Source organism: Leptonotus elevatus, chromosome 9, assembly GCF_054856555.1.
Source record: "Leptonotus elevatus isolate MCC_2025b chromosome 9, RoL_Lele_1.0, whole genome shotgun sequence".
In the NCBI taxonomy this organism is placed as follows: Eukaryota; Metazoa; Chordata; class Actinopteri; order Syngnathiformes; family Syngnathidae; genus Leptonotus; species Leptonotus elevatus.
The window spans coordinates 22,773,993-22,794,331 of NC_141247.1; the positions used below are offsets into that span (position 1 = coordinate 22,773,993).

Below are 20,339 nucleotides of genomic sequence, written 5' to 3' on the forward strand. Positions count from 1 at the left end.
ATATCTTAAAGCCAAACTTTATTATCATTTTAAATTATTTTTTTCAATGTTTCTCTTAAAATAAATGGTGAAAATTTGCTGGCTTTTGTCACTGCTACACATCCTGTTAAAAATTTCCTTTTAGCCATTTAGCTTTTTTTTTTTTGCATAGCATATACAATCATCAAAATATCAGTTACTACTTTCCTTTTAGCTATTTAGATTTTTTTTTTTGACATAGCATATACAATGACAAAAATACCAGTTACTATTTTCCTATTAGCCATTTAGCTTTTTTTTTGGGGGGGGGGGGGGGGGGGGTTAGCATACCACATACAATCACAAAAATACCAGTTACTACTTTCCTTTTGGCCATTTAGCTTTTTTTTGGTAGCATAGCATTTACAATCACAAAAATACCAGTTACTACTTCCCTTTTAGCCATTTAGCTTTTATTTTGTAGCATAGCTTTTATAATAACAATCGTGAATGTATGTCATTAGGGGTGTGTAGACTTTTCATATCCACTGTAAGTGATACATCTTGAATGAAGGACAAGCTTTTTATAGCATGTCGGTGAGGATCCAAGTTTATTTAGCCTGTGGCATGTGTGACACGTACTTCCGATGCATCTTCTCAAAATGAAATCATCTGTAAGGCGTTTTTTTTTTTTTTTTTTTTTTGGCTATGATGGCATAGCTTGTTTTGGCGTAAACAAGCACTGTTAAAGTCACTATTCTGCAACTCAGTTCTGCTTTTCTGTCTCCTTTCTCGCTCGTAATCCTTTTCCCTTCAAGCATTTATGACTTTGGAAACAGATAAGTTTTTCGCCATCTGGGAAACAGGTGGAAGATATAAGCGTTTTGCCAGGAGCATTCTTCTATTTGTTTTCCATCAGTGGAAACTGGTTTTGGCACCGCTATAGCATGTTCAGAGTTTTTTTTTTTTTTTTTTTTTTTTAAAGGGGCCAGTTTCAGACAGCCATTCGACGTGAATGAAGGCAGATGGTGAGAGGTTATGTGAACCGCGCAAGAATGCACGGTGATTTGGATGAAAAGGCGTTACAAGTGCACCACGGCGTGGATTTGAAGAGCGGAATGGAAGCGTTAGTGCGGGAAGACGCTGGCCTCGCGCCCTCGCTCACACAAGCGGCCGTTGGCTGACTCTTACGACGGCTCATAATTCAACCGGAATTTTCAGTTCCTCGCGTCCTTCCAAATATTCCCTTTAATGCTTCAAACGCTTTTGTCCATCCGGAACAATTTATGGCCATTTGCTTTGTCTGAGAGGTCTTCAATGAGGCTGGCTTATGCAAACAATCAGTTTGTTTGTCTGATCTTTGAAGGATTTCGAGTGAGGCGGAACCATTTTGAAATAGAATTTAATTATTTTTCCCTTTAATATTACGTTTATGATTTTGTGTGATTTTTTTTCTTTTTTTCCCCACACAAATGTGTGTTTGTTTGTTTTTAACACTATCACTTAAGCCACATAGGTTTACATTAAATAAAGTCAAATGAACCATGAACTAAGGAAACACTTTGACTTGCAGTCTTTTAAGCGTTCACTACGACAACTTATCAAAATTCTAAATGTGGCGTAAACATAAATCAGTAAGTCATAAATCAATGACAACAATATTGCAAACAAATTTGTGTCTATCGCTTCATGTGCACTACATTTCTTAACTCATTCACTCGCAGCCATTTTCACTGAAGCAACCCCCTTCGCTCCCGGCTGGTTTACTGGATTTTGACTGATTTTGCAATATTGTGTGCTATTGCTATAAAAACATGGAACCTACCAAAAGAAAGATTAGAGTCTCTCACTTTTCCATCAGTTTTTCCATTTTGCAGCAATTAGCATTAGAATACAGCTAAGTTTAATCATTAACAGTGGAGAAAAGAGCTTGTTGCAACATGGCCGTGGTTGATCTCTTATACTCTGCTGCCACCTGTTGGCCGTTTTTGTAAAAACTGCCATTGCTTCAGCCGTTCTCTTCATTTCAGAGGCTGCATCAAAGCCTTCTGTATGCTCTAGCATGAAAAAAAAACAACATAAAAACATATACATATACGTTTTTGGGACCATGGTAACATTTAAAATAGAACATATTTATACGTTTTTGGGAGCAAACTAGTTCAGCTTGTCAATGTCAATTTTCATTGTTTGTTAGCACTATGCTAAACCGACTTTCTAAAGGTTAAAGGTATGTGTTGTAATTCTCATTGCTTTATGTTAAGTTCGGCACTCAACTTCAACTGGGAATGGTAAAAAAAACAGCTTGGTGCCTCTTTTTTTCAAATTGTTAACTATCTGTCAAACGTCTACTAGTTGTGAAGTTAGTTGAGTTGCGTTCATTGCTAACATATAGCACGCGTATCTCAAATTATGCTCGTAAACCAAAGCAAACAAATCGACCCAATGACAGCTCGTATTTCGAAAAACTTACAAGTCAGGTCACTCATCTCTCAAGGCACCACTGTATGTAGTAATTCTTGCTTTTCAAGACTCCTGTCCAAAATCCCTATCCGCTATGCAGGTCCGCTGGGCTGACGTTGGCGGGATGGAGGATGTGAAGCTGAAACTGAAGCAGGCCGTGGAGTGGCCCCTGAGGCACCCCGAGGCCTTCACCCGCATGGGCATCCAACCACCAAAGGGGGTTTTGCTGTACGGACCGCCGGGCTGCTCTAAGACCATGATAGCCAAGGCCCTGGCCAATGAAAGTGGCCTCAACTTCCTGGCCATCAAAGTGAGTTTGTCTGTCTTTATTAGCAAAAGTTGCATTGTTGTTTGCTTCAATCATGATCAGCATCTGTTGTTGTTGTTTACACACTTGATGAACATGTAGTCAATGTTGATAGGTTACTCGGCTGATTAATTTGTTTGGTTCTGATTGTCCTTGAAACGTAAAGATATTGCCTCAGGTCAAAGTTCAACAATAAGTTGAAAAACGGACATGCCATAAACAACATGGAGTCATATGTCAAACTAAAGGCCATGATGAAGGCTCTCTGAATCAGTCATTATTTCCTCCATTTATTTTCATTAGGTGGCACAATGATGTGAAAACATGCTTTAAAAAAAAAAGTAAATTGTCACCAATGACCACTATCAATAAAGTCACACATCAGCACAAAATCATTTACGCAAAATGCAACCTAATGATCTTTCTTTTTTTTTCTATGATACCAAAATACAAATATTAAGAAAATAGTTTCTTTAAAAAAGAAAACTAATGGGGAAAAAAAGCAGACTATCGTAAATATTAAAAATATTAATCTAAATTAACAACTAAAATACAAACTTTTTTTTTTCCGTAATTTAAATAAAATAAAAATATTTTAAGATATAAATTGTATTTGCAAAATTAAAAACAATTGAACTCAATTCAAACCATACTGTTATTGCAAAGAAAATATTAAATTAAAAAACGTGCCCTCGCAACCGTGGCCACGTTGCAATACTGTTACATAGGACAAGGACCGTCTAAAATGTAAATGTTTTTGCCAAGCCTCGTGTGTGCAAAATTTCATTAAAAGGCCAAAAATGATGCACAACTCCCCAAATAAAATCAAAATGACAAACTTCCTTTTTTTTTTATTTACATGTTAATTTTTTTTTTACTGATTTATATCAAATAATGCTCATGTATTAAAACCACTATGCATTCATCAAGTCATAGCCCTACAAAGTCTTAACATGTCCGTCAACATCTTAGAGGAGAGGTTTCCCCCCCAATGACCCCGGGAGGGACATCTCGCTGCCCCACTTCCTGTGAGGAGAGCTTCCTTGTGGTGACCCTTGAACCCATGTTTGTCCATTTTCATTCATCACCCCAACCGGTGTCACTTCAGCCTCCCTCCCTGCCTCCACTCATTCACAGCGTCCTGACAGAGATGGATGGGCCAAATGGTGGAGTTGTTGATCTGTGATTGTCTTTCAAAGCAGTTGCCGTGTGAGAAGGGAAGTCGCGGCTGTATGAGGAAATGCTAATGCTAATTACGCTGCCCCAAAAAAAGTATTGAGGAAAAGTGGAGGTGAAGTCTGCTTTTAGCATTTTTTTTTTTTTTGACATGAGGATTAGTGTGGGATATAGAGAGTGAGTCTATACATAAAAATGCAAAGTAACAAAAAAGAGCAGGGCAATCTTGAACAGCTTGCGTGAAAGAGTAGGGATAGGAAACAATGACAATGCACAATTCAATATGACAGATGAAGGCCTAAGAGTGACTAGGCAAAATAAGAGTCACTATTACAGGACCATAGCAACTACATAGCAGCTGACATCATCATAAGGGACATAGTAACTGCGTGTGTCTAACCAGACTAAGAGTGACAAATGCATCATCATCAAAGATCATCATAAGGCACATAGTAACTGCATAAGACTAGTCAGACTAAGTGGCTAATACTGTACATCATCATCAAACATCATAAGTCACATAAAATAACATAAGACTAGGCAATGAGTGGCTAATACATCATTATCATCATCATCATCATAAATCTTTTTAATCATATGGCACATAGTAACTGCATAAGACTAGCCAGACTAAAAGTGGCTAATACATCATCAAGCATCATAAAGCACATAGTCACTGCGTAAGACTGGACAAGGAGTGGCTAATACATCATCATATACTGTACATCATCATCAAACATCATCATAAGGCACATAGTAACTGCATAAGACTGGACAAGGAGTGGCTAATGCAGCAGCATCAATCATTTTCATCATATGGGACATAGTAACTGCATAAGTCTAGCCAGACTAAAAGTGGCTAATACTTCATCATCAAGTGTCATCTTCCTAAGGGGCATACTAACTGCATAGCAACTGTTATGTTTCGGTGTTTGAAAAAAGTACCCCAAAAATACAGTTATTATTCAGTTTTTAGCCATGTAATGACTTGTTTAGCTCTTAAATGTATATTTTGTCATGGTGACAAATTCTTATGATTCTAATTCTGATTCTCTGCACATGGTGACAAAGTCATATTATTAGCTACACTGAAACACACACATTGAGTCAGCCTACACGCTTAACTGCAGCAGACAAAAAGGCTGCGACGTGAAATGTCCTCTCCTGTGTCGGCCCGGAGGTGTTGAAAGGGTGAACTTCAGAGGGAGGAAGTTCTCCCCGGGAGGCTAAGTGGACGTTTATCTGCTTAATCTAAAAGTCAAGCAAGAGAGGTACAAGTGAGTCTGGGGGGAGTGGATCAGGACTGACGTTAAAGTTGAGAAACGGTATCATGAACCACAGCCAAGACTTGAAGTACTGACGGGTGCGCTTTGGATGGAGTCCATCCTTTGAGAATGCTTGACAAAACGGAGCACAGAGTGAAGATGCAGACTGTTACGTTAGCCTTTGGACCACCACTCAGGCAGAAACGGAGGCATTTGAAAGCCAACTAAAATCAGTGCGCTATTCCGTTTATATTATGATGTTTAATGAGCGCCTCCAACCCATTGGAATGCTTTTTGGCACGATAACATCGCTGCAAATGCTTGAATTCATGTTGAAAGTATCCTAATCTACGAAAAGGTTTGCTAACGTCCGCCATTGTTGACTTTTCAGGGTCCTGAACTGCTGAGCAAGTACGTTGGCGAGTCTGAAAGAGCCGTGAGAGAGGCAAGTCCTGTTTTTACATCATCAGGCCTGTAGCAGAAGAAACGGCATTTACAATACCCACCTCGGATTTCTACACAGTCCAGCAAATACAAAATGCTGACTAGGGCCTGACCGAAATGCTTTTTTTTTTAGGCCGATATCGATTTTTGGCAGAAAAAAATACAGATTACCGCGTAATCTGCAGATTATTTAAAAAAAAAATATATATATATATATATATAAGGCATCAAATTACCCCCCCCCCCTCCATTATTTTTCAATGGGTGTCACTTACGCACAAATTTTCGCTATTAAGATTATTTGCTTTGAATGACAAGTATGACCTTATCAAAAATTGGAAGAAAAAAAAGTATACAAGGCTAATGTATGTGTCAATAATAAAAACATTCTTGTTTTTATAGATAGAAAATAGATAGATGGATGATATATAATAGATAGAAAAATCTGAAAAAACAGTAAGAACAATACTTACTTTTCCTGAGTGTTTTGGCCTCTTGGGGGCAGTGTGGTGCCGTGCATCCATGGCGTACACACTTAAAGTGGGTACAGAAGAAAGTTGCGGTTGAATTATATGAAAATAACTCGTTTTTCTACACCTTGAGATACATTTGTGCCTTTGCGTAGTGTTATCTCTCCTGTGGGTATGTGTTCCCACAGCATTTGTGTGTGGATATTCTTTATTTGAAGGAAAGTCAATGCTAACTTCCTTTTTTCGCTTTTAGCATTAGCGCTAGGCTAAAGATGTTTTAAAAATGAAGCATGTTTTGTAATTAAATAATATACAGTGGATGTAATTCTCAACGGCGTGTGTTTAGTTTTACAGTTAACTCCAACTGGGATGTCATCAAACAGCTTAAAGGACGCTTGCGGACTAGAGAATAACCACAATAACATACGCTACACACTTGCTAGTTGCTAACGCTACGCAGGCAAAATGGTGCATTCAGGATACTTTCACAGTGTTGGAAACTTCGGTTTTCTTTGACGGCGGCTAATTCTAATAATACCGACAGTCTGTTTTTGTTGTAAACGTGAGTTATGTTGTTCATCCTTTTTATTATTTTTAGCGCTTGATTTCAGATGCGCTCGTCCGCACATGTTGACGCCATCTCGTGATGCATTTCCTGTTTACGTTCGCTGCCAGCTGAGGACGATCTCCATTGGCCGGCTATTTTAAAATCCTCTTTTCCTCCTCTCCTCTCCCATTGTGGCCACCTGGCAGGTGTTTCGGAAGGCCAGGGCCGTCGCTCCCTCCGTGGTCTTCTTTGACGAGATCGACGCCCTGGCCAGCGAAAGAGGAAGGTAAGTGTGCGCTATTAATAATGATGCCGCCTACAGTATTGTTCACGTCTGAGTCAACAGACTGCTTTCTTCATTGTCCGGGCCTGTGACTAACGCAACGTCTCATAGCCGTCCTCTTTGTGGCCTCTTGGACACAGTGGACGCTCTTTCTTTCATGGGATGGCACATCTGTGGCGTAGAGGAAATAGGATGGCGGGGGCGCTGGAGGGGGTTGGCCGGACAGACGGACGTGCACCGGAGGCACACAAACGCTTCATTGTCCACCGTCCCTGGCAGATGGGGGTGGAGGGAGGCCAAATATGCGGCGGGGATGTGATTGAAGAAGTAGAAGATTACCATCGGGCCAACTTGTAAAGTGGGCTTTCTGTCTGTCTGTCTGTTGTCCTGTCTGTCTGTCTGTGACCAACTGAATGCATCCATCCAAATAATCCGTTCATTCAAATTATCCACCCATCTATTTGAATCTCTCATCCAGCCATCCAGCTGTCATTCATCCAGCTATCCATCTTGTCATCCATCAGTCGTCCATCCATACATTTTGCCTTCATCATCCTCGACATAATCTATCATCCATCCATCCAAATAATCAATTCATCCAAATAATCAATTCATCTAAATTATCCATCCAGCCATTCAAATAATAAATTCATCCAAATTATTCACCAATTTTCTTGAATCTATCATCCATCCTCCAAATAATAAATTCATCCATCATCCATCAATTCGCTGCGTCTATTAATCTCCTCTATTCCATCCAATTTAATCCTATTCGTTTTTTGTTGTTGTTTTTTTTAAAACTAGTCTTGCCCAAAAGTGTGAGCCCATTTCTATTTAACAGAAATGGTAATGAAAATGGGAAGCTGTTAACAACAAATTGTAGTCTTAAAAGAACAAATGGAAAGTTTGAAGTGTTAGATAAGTTTTGAGAGCAAAGCTATGGTCACAGACTGTCTCTGAAGGCAACCTGACATGATTACTATAGAAAGATGGATGGATGGATGATGGAGGGATGGAGGGATGGATTAGGTAGGTAGTTGAGTATGAATGCAAGTAGATGAGCGTGAGTTCAAGTGGATGAATAATGGAAAGCGGCTGAGCACCTTAAAGCCCAACACTGTTAAAAAACATTGACTTATCCCTCATCCGCCAAGGTTATTTATGCGCGTGCACTTCCTGCCACGTTTAATCAATAAAATGGCTCGCGCGGCCCCTGCCTGGGACTTTCAAAACTGTTGACACAGGCGGACCACCTCTGTCTGACTCGTGGCGCGTGCGCGTCCATTCCCCACACCGACACGTAAAAAAATATATATAAAAAAAAAAAAGGAGAAGCACCTGTAAATCTGTCAGCCGACCTGCCGCGAGTCCAAACTCGCGGGATGAATTGAGGGACGAGAGCCAGATGGAGCTGAAGGGGGGAAATGTAGAAACGCACAAAGAAGAGCAGACAAAGGTGACAAACGTTGCACAACGCAGCACAGAAGTGAAGCAAGGAGCGTCGACTGGGAATTTTGGATGAATACATATCGCAATAAAAATCCAAAACTATAAACATAAAAATAAATATAGAAGAAAAATATAAGGGAATAACAAAAAATAATGTCTAGAAAATAGAAATAAAAAATATTTTAAAAGCAAAATGTATAACATGAAATACTAGTTAGTATTGAATAGCGATCTAGAATAACAGAAATGAACACTGATAAAATAAATATACTAAATAATGTAAACAGTAAAAAAGCAATAGCAAGAATACAAATATTGTATTTAAAAAAAGAAAAGTAACAAAAACAAAACAATTTTTTTAAATATAAAATATTGTAAATATTAAATATGTTAATCTAAAATAACATTTGTTTCAAAAATACAAACGTAATTTAAATTGAATAAACAATACTTTAAGATATAAAATTGTATTTACAAAATTAAAAACAATTAAACCCACTTAAAAGCATACTGTTACTGCAATTTAAAAACGAGAGAAGAGGGATCTGTTTGCCCCATGAAGCTGCAAAGGGCTACAAATAAAAACGTTTGCCGTCGGCACCGGTGTTCTGGTGCCCTTTGATGACATCATTGGCAGTGCGGCTCAACTTTTGCAGCCAACGGGTTGGTTTATTTCCCCCTTTTTTCTTATGAAAGAAGCTGTGAATAAGTGCACAAATGCAGGCTTTCAAACGACTGCTTGTGAGTTTTACAAGACGAATATTAGCAATTAGAGGTGATGGATGTCACTTCCTCTTGCAGGGAATTTGCCTGGCGTACCGTCCATCCATCATGTGTGTCTTTTCTGGGCACGTTTGTTGTTTCAACCCTTGTTTACGTCTTCGAACCTACTCCATCACTTCACTTCACAGGCGGCAAAAGTAGTCGCATTCTGTATTCAAGTAGAAGTACAGATACTTGTGTCCAATACTCTGCTAAAAGTCCGTGTAAACGTTTTTTGAGAGGGGAAGTAAAAACAAACAACTGAGATATTGTGGTTGCATAAGTGTGTACACCCTTATAACAGGCTATGTGCTGTATTCCGAATCAACTAATAAACATTCAAACTCATGTTAAATGGGAGTTGGCACACATGCAGGACATTTTTAAGTGCTTTCATTTCAACAGGGGTGTGCAAACTTTTTATGTCCATTACACCTTAAAATTCTACCTAAGTACAGCAATCTGCTTATTTTTCCTGCTTGCATCCATGATATATACAATGTCCTGGCGTTTGCTCTTATTTGTAAGGAAAAAGTGAAATAATAGAAATAAAATATTAAAAATAAATACAAAGTATTCTAAATATTTTGTATATTTAAAAAAAAAAGTATTTTAGTTAAAGAAATAAATACAAAATAACATTTAAAGATATTGGGGGGGGGGAATATTTTTTTTTACATTTGTGTGGAGGTTTAAAAAAGGGATTTGCCTTTTTTGAGCAGAAACAGTCTGTTTATAAATATAAGTAAAAGGTTATAAAAACAAAAATTAATAAGTAAAATACAGCTACCTGAAAAATCTTACATAGAGTAACACAGCATTTGTACTTTGTTACTTCCCACCACTGCTTTACATTCTGTTTATTTTTCCTGCTTGCATCTGTCATATATATAATGTCCTGGCATTTGCTCTTATTTGTAAGGGGAAAAAAAGGTGAAACAATACGAATAAAATATCAATAATAAAATACAAAGCGTTCAAAATATTTCAGATATTTATAAAATAAAATTAAATTAAAAATGTGTTTTAAATACAAAATAACATTTAAAGTTATTGGGGGGAAAACAAAAATTGTCACTTGTGGAGGTTGAAAAAAGTGATATGCTTTTTTCGACAAAGAAATTAGTAGAAATGGTCTGTTTATAAATATAAGTAAAAGGTTGTCATAAAAATAAATAAGTAAAATACAACTTTGCTCTTATTTGTACGGGAAAAAAGTGAAATAATACAAATAAAATATCAAAAATAAAATGCAAAGTGTTAAAATATTTAATATATTTTAGAAATACAGATTTGAAATAAAATACAATTAAAAATGTATTTTAAATACAAAATAAAATTTCAAGTTATTGGGAAAAAAACTAAAATTGTCATTTGTGGAGGTTGAAAAAGGTGATTTGCCTTTTTTGACAGAGTAAGGCGCAGAAATGTTCTGTTTATAAATATAAGTAAATGGTTGTCATAAAAATGAGTAAAATGCAGCTTCACGAAAACAAAGTATTTGTACTCGGTTACTTCCCACCACTGCTTCACATTCTGTTTATTTTCCCGCGCTCGCATCCATCATTCATCACATCCTGTCATTGACTCCTATTTTCCGCCATCATTCCTCCCCTCAGCTCTTCGGGATCGGGCGGCGTGGGCGACAGGGTCCTGGCGCAGCTCCTGACAGAGATGGACGGCATCGAGCAGCTCGGCAACGTCACCGTGCTGGCCGCCACCAACCGGCCGGACATGATCGATAAGGTAAACACACGCCAGGCTCCCCTTTGGTCTGTGATTGATAAGCTCCCCGCACCGCCTCCTCCCTTCTCGCCTCCCCCTCTGCCACTGTTATACGTGATTGATGAGGTTAAAGGTGCCTCTCTTCACTCTCCCTTTTGGATAAACACCACAACACATTTCGTTCGCTTTGTTTGACTCGCATGAGAAAATATTCAACATCAACTTGACTCATTTAGCAATTTCTGCAATAAAAAGTTAAATATTTTGTCTAGAATTAATTTGATAGCTTCAATTTTTCATGTACAAGTAATACCTTTAAAAACACATTTTGACACTTGCTGTCGACTGAAAATGACATCACAGGTGCTCAAGGCTCAGGTAATTATTTTCAGTTCACAGCAAGTGACAAAATGAGTCAATTATCCATTAACTTAAAAATGTCAACTTAAATTTTTTTTGACAATAATATGTTATATGTGACCTCACTAGTCTAAACATGACATTCTGATTAATATTACATTTGTGGGATATGAGTTATGAAGCAAAATCCTGCCATTTTCATCCATCTCAGGGGGCGGCCATTTTGCCACGTGCTTTTGACTGAAGATGACATCAATGTTGCTCAGGACTCAGGCATTGACCAATCACAGCTCACCTCTTCTCTGAAGCTGAGCAGTGATTGGTTGTTACCTGAGACCTGAGCAACATTGATGTCATCTTCAGTCGACAGCACGTGGCAAAATGGCCGCCCCCTGAGATGGATAAAAACAGCTTCTTCAATCTACAGTGAAGATGACATCACCGTTGCTCGGGGCTCAGGCAGCGACCAATCACAGTGCATCTGTTTACTGAAGCTTAGTTGTGATTGGTTGTTACCAGAGACTTTGCGCAACTGTGATGTAATTTCCCCTTGACAGCAAGTGGCAAAATGGCCGCTTTCTGATATTGATAAAAGCGGCTGGGTTTTGATGCTTAACTCATATTCCACTAAAACAATATTAACCAGAATATTGTATTTCGACTCGTGGGGCTGCATAGAACACATTATTGTCAAGAAGAGACGTCACCTTGAGGTGACGTAAGACCACACGGCTCCCGTAGAATGAGTTTTACAACACTTGTCAGACACTTCAAACATTCAGGACACTTGGAATTGTTAAATAATGTGTGAAAATAACAGACAATGTGTGGACAGACCAATCGTATCCATTTGTGAAAAAATATGCAATTGACCAAATTTGGACAAGCAATGTTTCTGCCCGCCAGTAATGATATGTAAGGCACTGTTGTTTACGATGTAAAACATTGTTCCCGGCCTGTGTTGCAATCAGCTCCAGCATCTTGATTTAGTCACTTGAAGATGATTAGTAGGGCTTCTCCTTCTTGCCATTGGTGACCCTTCCCGAGAGGCACTTCTCCACCTTCCACTATTTGTCTTCTCTTTTATCTCCCCCTCTTCCCCATCCACAAAAAAAAAAAAGCTTCCTTTGCTCTCTTATCCGCCCATCTCTGGCCTAATGAAATTTCCTGAGTGCTGATCAAAGGACGCGTCTGGGCCTTTTCAAAGGCGCACAGGAAGGAGAGTGTCCTGATGCTTCTTAAAGGGCAGACGGCTTGTCTATTTATTTTTTTTTGCTTCTTTGGCTCTGAGCCATCACAAATACATTTGCGTGGATGATAGGAGGAAGCGTTTCATTGGGAAATGGAACAGCCTCCTTCTGTACGTACATTCTGTACACGGCAGAGATTTGTTTCTAAATCCATTTGACATTTCCATGGCTAAAAACAAGCAAAGACTGAGGGCTAAGTAGCACTTAATTGTCGAGCTATTGCGTGAAATTGTTCCCCACCATTTTCACTTTTTCTGATTACACCCTAAAAACGCATCTCGGCCACGTCAGAGCGCCTCATTGTTGGCCGTAAGTGCACACGCATCATTCAGAGAAATCCAGAAAATTATAATCATTCAAACTTGGCAGGCTTCTTAACTCATTCACTCACAGCCATTTTCACCGAAGCAACCCCCTTCGCTCCCGGTTGTTTTACTGGATTTTTACTCATTTTGCAGGGCCCACAGAATATTGTGTTCTATTGCTATAAAAACATTGGAAGCTACCAAACGAAAGATTAGAGTCTCTTCTTTCATCGAGAAAAAAAAGTATATTTCTGTTTTCCGGTTTGCAGCAATTATTATTAGAATATAGCTTCGTTTCATCATTATTCACAAATCTGTTTAAAACAGTGGGGAAAAGAGCTTGTTGCAACATGGCCCTTGTTGATCTCTTATACTCTGCTGCCACCTGCTGGCCGTTTGTGTAATAACTACCATTGCTTCAAGCATTCTCTTCAGTTCAAAAGCTGCATCAAAACCTTCTGTATGCTCTAGCATAAATAAATAAAAACATTAAAAAACTTATAAATATGTCTTTGGGAACATGATAAGATTTATATTTATGTTTTTGGGAGCAAATTAGTTAAAAAACTCGTCAAATTTAAAATAAATATATTTTTTTATAGTATGTTAGGACCCGATATTAGCATATTAGGTGATATTCACGAAAAAAAAATAAAAATTTTTGCTGATTATTTATATATTTATTTATTGTTGAATAGCACTTTACAACATAAAATTCCCCCTATTCTCTTTTGTATAGTTAAATGAAAAGTTTTGTATCACAGTCAAATGTTCTGCCTCTAATTCATATCTTTATTGTTGTAAGCATATGGGACCAACAAATAAGTAATTTTATTCCTCATACATATTTTTAATTTATGGAATTTTAATCTGTCAAATATCTGGAATCGACATCGATAAATCTCCATCAGCCACAATGGAAATGCTTTCGTGGCTGACCACGCCATCATTGGTCCGTTTCCTGTCTGGAGAACGGATCCGTCTCCGCAGTGGCGGAGTGACAGCAGCTTCCTTCTCCTTGACAAGCGGCCGCTCGCTCATTTTCAACTCCTTTTGTAGCCCTCGAACCAAGAAGCACCCAGTTTCCATTTGCAAAGACTTTGGGGGGGGGGGGGGGGGGGGGTAGTCAATTAGGCCGGGGAGGCCGGTCAGGCTTTTTGTTGCTGGCTGGGACAGATGGGAAGCCCCATGCATCTCCCCCTCCACGAGTGGGCCTCTCAGGAAGTGGTCTCCCAGGCAGCTGAGAAATCACATCACCCCCCCCCCCCCACCGCCTCGCCACCCTCCTCCCCTCACTGAGCGTGAGTGCATTGCTCATAAATGGGCTCGCATAGTCACTTATGTTGCGGTGGAAAACTGTCAACGTAAGACAGATCTTTATGAAATGAATGTTAACTGATCCAATGTCAAGTCATGAGGGTGCGGAACCCACACGCCCCCCCTTCTCCCACCACCCCACCTCCACACACACACACGCACCACAGCAGGCACGGGTGGTCATTCCAATGCAAATGGCAGGATATGACGAGGGGGTCGGTGGGGGGGAGCAATGAAGATGAATGGGGGGGGATGCCGGGGTGTCAATGCAGTCATTGTCAGCTGTCGGTGGTGGAGAGGGGAGACGAGGAGGCCTCAGCTGTTTGAGTCGGAGGGGGAGGCGGGTGCAGGAAGTGGAAACAAATGGAGAAAAAGTGAATTGATTCCAATGTGGACGGAGCGGACCTGTTGTCCATCACTCAATCCACTCAGTCCATTGTTTTTAATGATGATGAATGCTCACGTGATTAGTGAAGGAGGTCCGTTTGCTCAACGTTTCTTTAAATCAAGGTTGAGCTTTGAAAACGGTGTTGGAATTTAAAGCTGCGTTTAGGGTTTCAAACAAGGGTTTGCTAGAGAGCTAGCTAGCTAGCACAAGGGGCTAAAGCCAAACTGTGGCAGGGTTTCTTCTCCCTAGCAGGTGGGAGTGGGGAGCTAGCTAGCTAGGGAGCTTGCTAGCTAGCACCTGGGGCTAAAGCCAAACTTTGGCGGGGTTTTTACTTTCTGGACCTGGATTTGCCACCTCTGGTGTGAAAAGTAAATAGCTAGGTAGTGAGCTCTCTAGCTGGCAACCGAGCACCCAGGGAGCTAGCTAGGGAGCTTGCTAGCCCCAGGTGCTAAAGCCAAACTGTGACAGGGTTTTTACTTTCTGGACCTGGATTTGCCACCTCTGGTTTCAAGCCTGGTTTAGTGTTTCAGGTTAGCTTTTGAAATGAGCTAACCTTTTGCAAAGGCCTGCCAAATAGTGAGCCTCCATTCACTTTTCAACGCTCCCCAATGCTAAATGTTAGCATTTCCGCCCCGCCAACACTTCCTGTATTATCCAATGGATCATTTCTGTTTTGGCAAATTTCCCCAGGTTCAACTTTGGCGACCTTGTGAGGACCCACGGTGCGGAAAACGTGAGAGTGGTCCATACTACCTGCTAGGGAGAAGAAACCCTGCCACAGTTTGGCTTTAGCCCCTTGTGCTAGCTATGTGACGAATGCATCTGAATCACAGCCCGGTTAGCATCGAAAGATGGCGAGGGGAACAGGTCGTTCCCTCGTTTCCTGACAGATAAAACAAAATGTGCCATTTCATGTTGTTTACTCCACATCTGCTGCAAATCAGGCGCGGGGAAACATTGTGGTGTGTTGTGCCTTCTTTGGCGCCCAAAGCAAATATAAATATTGAATCAATCGGCGGGAATTTCAGGCATGCCTTTTTCCGCCCCCGGGATTTGATTTTAATTGAAGGCCACGCTGCCAATTAATCATTTTGTCGCTTGTTCCCTCCAATGAATGTGGCGGCTTTGTAGTCGCGGTCGGAAGTGAAGACGTGCCGGGCGACCGCCTTCCTCAAACCGACTCGCAAAAACGTGGTTACATGACAACCAGCTACTAGCATTGGATTTTTTTGGGGGTGGTTTTGAAAGTTTGACTTTCAGATGACAATTTTTCTTGTCACGGGTATATGGTTTCACGATAAGGGTTCCAGACATCGTTATGGTTTCAGATAAAGGTTTTGAAATAGGGTTAAGGTTTGAAATGAGGATAGGGTTCAAGACAAAACAGGGTTAGGGTTTAAAATTCTTTAAAATTAGGGTTTCCATCCAGGGTTAGGGTTTCAAAAGAAGGTTTGGTTGACAGTGTTTAAGTTTCAAGTTATGGTTTTCAATCAAGCGTTTCAAGCCTGAATCAGGGTTGTCAAGACCGGGTTAGGGTTCCAAGACAACAAGGCAGGAGGGTGTCAAGACAGGCTTGTGATTTCAAATGAGTGTTTCAAGACATTTTAAGGCAGGCTTAGGCTTTCAAGAAATGGGTTTTTATATCTGTTCGGGTTTCAACGCTTTCAGAGTGGGATTTCAATCAACAGTTTCAAGAAAGGCTTAGGGTTTTACATTTTAAATTACATTAATTGGGGTTACAAAGTAGGGTTTCACAGCAGGGTTAGGGGTTATGGTTTCAAATTTGACAGGTTTAGGGTTTCAAGACTGGCGCTCCAAGATAGGATTGGCATACCAACCCCCCAATATTGAATGTTTTGGATTAGGCTTTCCAGACAGCATTTGATCTTTAAATTAGGGTTACAAGCCAGGGTTAAGTTTCAAAACTTGGGTTTACAATACAATTTAACAATAAGGTTAACAGTTTCAAACTAGGGTTCGAATTTCAAATAAGGCTTTGAATTTTTTTGTTTTGTTTTCAAATTAGGCTCTGTGTTATCTAAACCTTAGCAAAGGCTTGCCAAATAGTGAGCCTGCATTTAATGTTTGCAATGATAATGTGGAAAAACATTGACGTTTGGCCGTAGCGTGTCAGATAGCGAGCCGGTGTTTGCTCCTCACAATATATTCACTTCCTGACATCCCCAAAGAAAGCTTTGCTGCTGCCTTATTGTTGGCGTGAAGCGGCCATTTGCTTTCCAGCCTCGCTAATCAGGAGGCTCAAGGCGGATTACGTACTCGCAGATGTTTGTTGTTGGTGTTGTTTTGGAGCAAAACCGGGCCTTCTTCAGATCTTGGAGAATGACAAACAAAAGCCACACAAGTGGACTTGATACAAAGATCATGCCTTCTTTGAAGACTAACTGGCGACATTCAAGATAACATAAGATACCATGTAAATTCTCAACTGACAAAAAAAAAAAAAAAAGTTAAGCCATTGCCTTGCAATGTCGTTTTTGCACAGGAGAGGGCGCCAAACCTGACCTAAAAATTACATGAATATGCTGTCAAATCTGTCATCTTTTTACTCCTGGGGAGATTTTTCATTTTTACTTTCATAATCATTTAATGCAGTATTTATTTATTTTTTTCCATTTGCCAACCACTTGATTATGAACAAGTCTAAATTCAAATCAAGTTTGTGGTAATCATTTCTATCTCTTGGCTCAAACGGGCTTTTTTTCCTTGATGTTCATTCCGTTGACGTCGGGCACGTGGCCGCGTGCTACCGGGAGTTGAAAACAAGCGCTCCACGTCCATAAAGGTGCGCATTCATTCTGAGCAGCCGTAACATCTGCCAGTATTTTTCCCCCACCCGAGCCGGCGTGGACGTTGGCTAATTGCAATCACGCTCCGATTGCACCCCCGTGTAATTAGCGGGCAGCTTGGTAAATATTCGGATATTAGCTAAAGTGGAGCTTTGACTTCCTCCTTTGCATGCAAAGCACACGTGGTTGATTGCCGCTACGCGAGTTTGCATCCCGCCTCTTCATCAATGGCGTTTGCCACCTCCAGGCCAAGGAGAAACTTGTCTGACCTTTCAGTTGATGAAAAACAGCATTTTTGAAAGAGCTGAATGATTTTGATGACTAATTTAAATGCAATTTGTTCCCTTATAAATATTGCGATTCCGATTAAATAATAGTCTTTTATTTTTTTAACTTATTCTCTTCCAGCCATTTTCACTGAAGCAACCCTCTTCGCTCCCGGCTGGTTTACTGGATTTGGACTGATTTTGCAAGGCCCACAGAATATTGTGTTATATTGCTATACAAACATGGAAGCTACCAAAAGAAAGATTAGAGTCTCTTCTTTCATCAGGAAAAAAAAAGTGTATTTCTATCTGTTTCCGTTTTGCTGCAATTAGCATTAGAATAGAGCTAAATGTCATCAATATTCTCAAATCTGTTTAAAACACTGCGTGGGGAAAATTGCTTTTTGCAACAGGGCCCTGGTTGATTTCTTATACTCTGCTGTCACTTGCTGGCCGTTTTTTGTAATAACTACCCATTGCTTTAAGAGTCCTCTTCAGGTTAAAAAAAAATGTTTTTGGGACCATGGCAATATTTAAAATAGAACATTTTTATACGTTTTTGGGAGCAAATGAGTAAGGTCCTCTTTCTATGTACTGTATTTATTTTTAACAAAGACAAACAATAAATTCAGATTTCTTACACATAAATGATATTTAAACATGTGGACTTTACTTCTTAAGCACTGAACCTACCTGGACAGTGAACACTATAATTAAATGAAAGAAATATACAAAAAATAAAGCCTACTGGTTGACCCAATTTCATGTTTTGCTCTTAAGCGTTTGGGAATCATTCCCCTTCAGTGTTGAAATGACAATTTAATAACAATTAGTAAAAGTCTTGCTGTCTGTATTTTCATGTCAAGTCAATCATATATCGGAGGAATGTCTTCCGTGAAACCCAAGTTAAATATCCTGGAGCTAAATGTGTATGTGTGTAACGTACACTCCTCGTAATTGCTAACTTCATAAAAGAATGCACCTGGCATCAATCGTCTTTTTTTTTTTTTCTTTTTTGACGTAAAGCTCCGTGTTGAACGTAATCAACAGGAAGCAGTCTTGAAGAAGACAGGCAGTCACAATTGGCCATTTTGTAGTCACATATTGTCAGTTGGGCAGAAACTTCACATGTCCAAATATGGTCAATTCATATTTTTCCACAAATCGATAATATTGGTCTGACATGACGTCATTTCTCATCGTTACACATAATCAGCCAATGTAAAGTGTTGAAAATGAATCCGATAACGCTTGAACCGTCTGCGGAAGCTGTGCAGCATTAAGTCGCCTCAAGGTTGAAATTCTGGATGCGTTTTTAGACGATAATGAGTGAAAATAGTTAGGTTCGATACATTTGCGTAAGATGGCTTAAAAAAAAGATCCCTATTGCTTCAGTGCAGAAAGAACTGGTCATCCGCAAAGATGTATGTCGATTCATTGTTGCTTATTAACTCATTTGATCCCAAAAACGTATAAAAACGTTCCATTTTAAGTATTGCCATGGTCCCCAAAACTTATTTATACGTAAAAAAAAAAAAAATGTTTTATTGCTAGAGCATACAGAAGGTTTTGATGCAGTCTCTGACCTGAAGAGGTGGATTAAAGCAATGGTAGTTATTACAAATAACGGCCAGCAGGTGGCAGCAGAGTATACGAGATCAACCAGGGCCATGTTGCAAAAAAAGCTCCTTTTGCCAGTGTTTTCAACAGATTTGTGAATAATGATGAAACTTGGCTATATTTTAATGCTAATAGCTGCAAAACGGAAACAAAGAGAAATATATATTTTTTTCCAGATGGAAGAAGAAACTCGTAATCTTTCTTTTGGTTCCATGTTTTTATAGCGAGCCGTTCTCCACTAACGTTATCACAATCTCGCCTCTGCCGTAAAGGATTCAAAGGGAACAGGCTGTCCTGCAACTGCGATTGGCCGTCAATACGCTTTTCGGCGTAGCTCCGAGCGGAACGCAATGTTCTCCGTATCAACCGCGAGCATCTGTGCTCTCGCAGAGTATTCCAAAGTCATCAACTTGTTAGGATGCAGCGAAGAAAGCGTTGTGGCGCAGTTAAGCCACATGGGCAAAAAAAAAAAAAAACACAAAAAAAACATCACAGTGTGTGTGTGTGTGTGTGTGTGTGTGTGCGTGTGAGAGCAAGTAATAGGATAAGGATGTTCTCTGGGAAGTTGTGTGTGTCTCTCAGCATGGAGGATCCCCAGGCAAGTATCAAACTTCAAGAGCTGCATTCGTATCGGTTTACACCTGTGTGTGTGCGTGCGTGCATGTTTCTCTCCGCGTGTGGATCCTCGAATCCATACTAATAGTTACCTTCAATCGGTGTTTTCCAGCATTCGTTGAGCTGAATTTTATTTTACATTTGAATAAATGTCACTCAAAGGATATGCATAGATCTCGTCTCAATTTACTCATAAATTCGCTTCATGTGAAATCGGAGGATTTTTTTTTTAAATGCAATTCTTCGCATTTTCTGTATTTTCGACATCGAAATAAACCCCTTTCACGCTGTCCATCATAACCCTCACACCCAAGCATTCTGCACCCCCTCTCACATAGCAGCCCCTGCAATGTTACCTTGGATGCCAGGAAGTTCTTCAGGAAGAACAGATGGAAACGGGGCATAAGTCGCATTTACATCAAATTTGCTCAAAAATTCTGATAGAAACCTGACTACTGAGACCAAGGTCTTCTAATAATCTGCTTGGGGGACTGCCGTGTCTCTGCGTGAAACCGTACACAGATGTGGCAATATCCCGCTTGGTCTGTGTAAAAGTCACAAA

At 39.8% G+C, this 20,339-nt stretch overlaps 1 protein-coding gene across 1 annotated transcript in view; it reads left to right on the top strand.

Moving 5' to 3' along the window:
• Window positions 1–20,339, top strand: part of afg2a (AAA ATPase AFG2A) — a 105,198-nt gene that overhangs the window by 24,989 nt on the left and 59,870 nt on the right. The window contains exons 12-15 of the mRNA XM_086085669.1: window positions 2,522–2,731; window positions 5,561–5,614; window positions 6,837–6,916; window positions 10,744–10,870. Of these exons, the coding sequence (XP_085941795.1) occupies window positions 2,522–2,731; window positions 5,561–5,614; window positions 6,837–6,916; window positions 10,744–10,870 (471 nt within the window). The remainder of the gene's footprint in view (window positions 1–2,521; window positions 2,732–5,560; window positions 5,615–6,836; window positions 6,917–10,743; window positions 10,871–20,339) is intronic.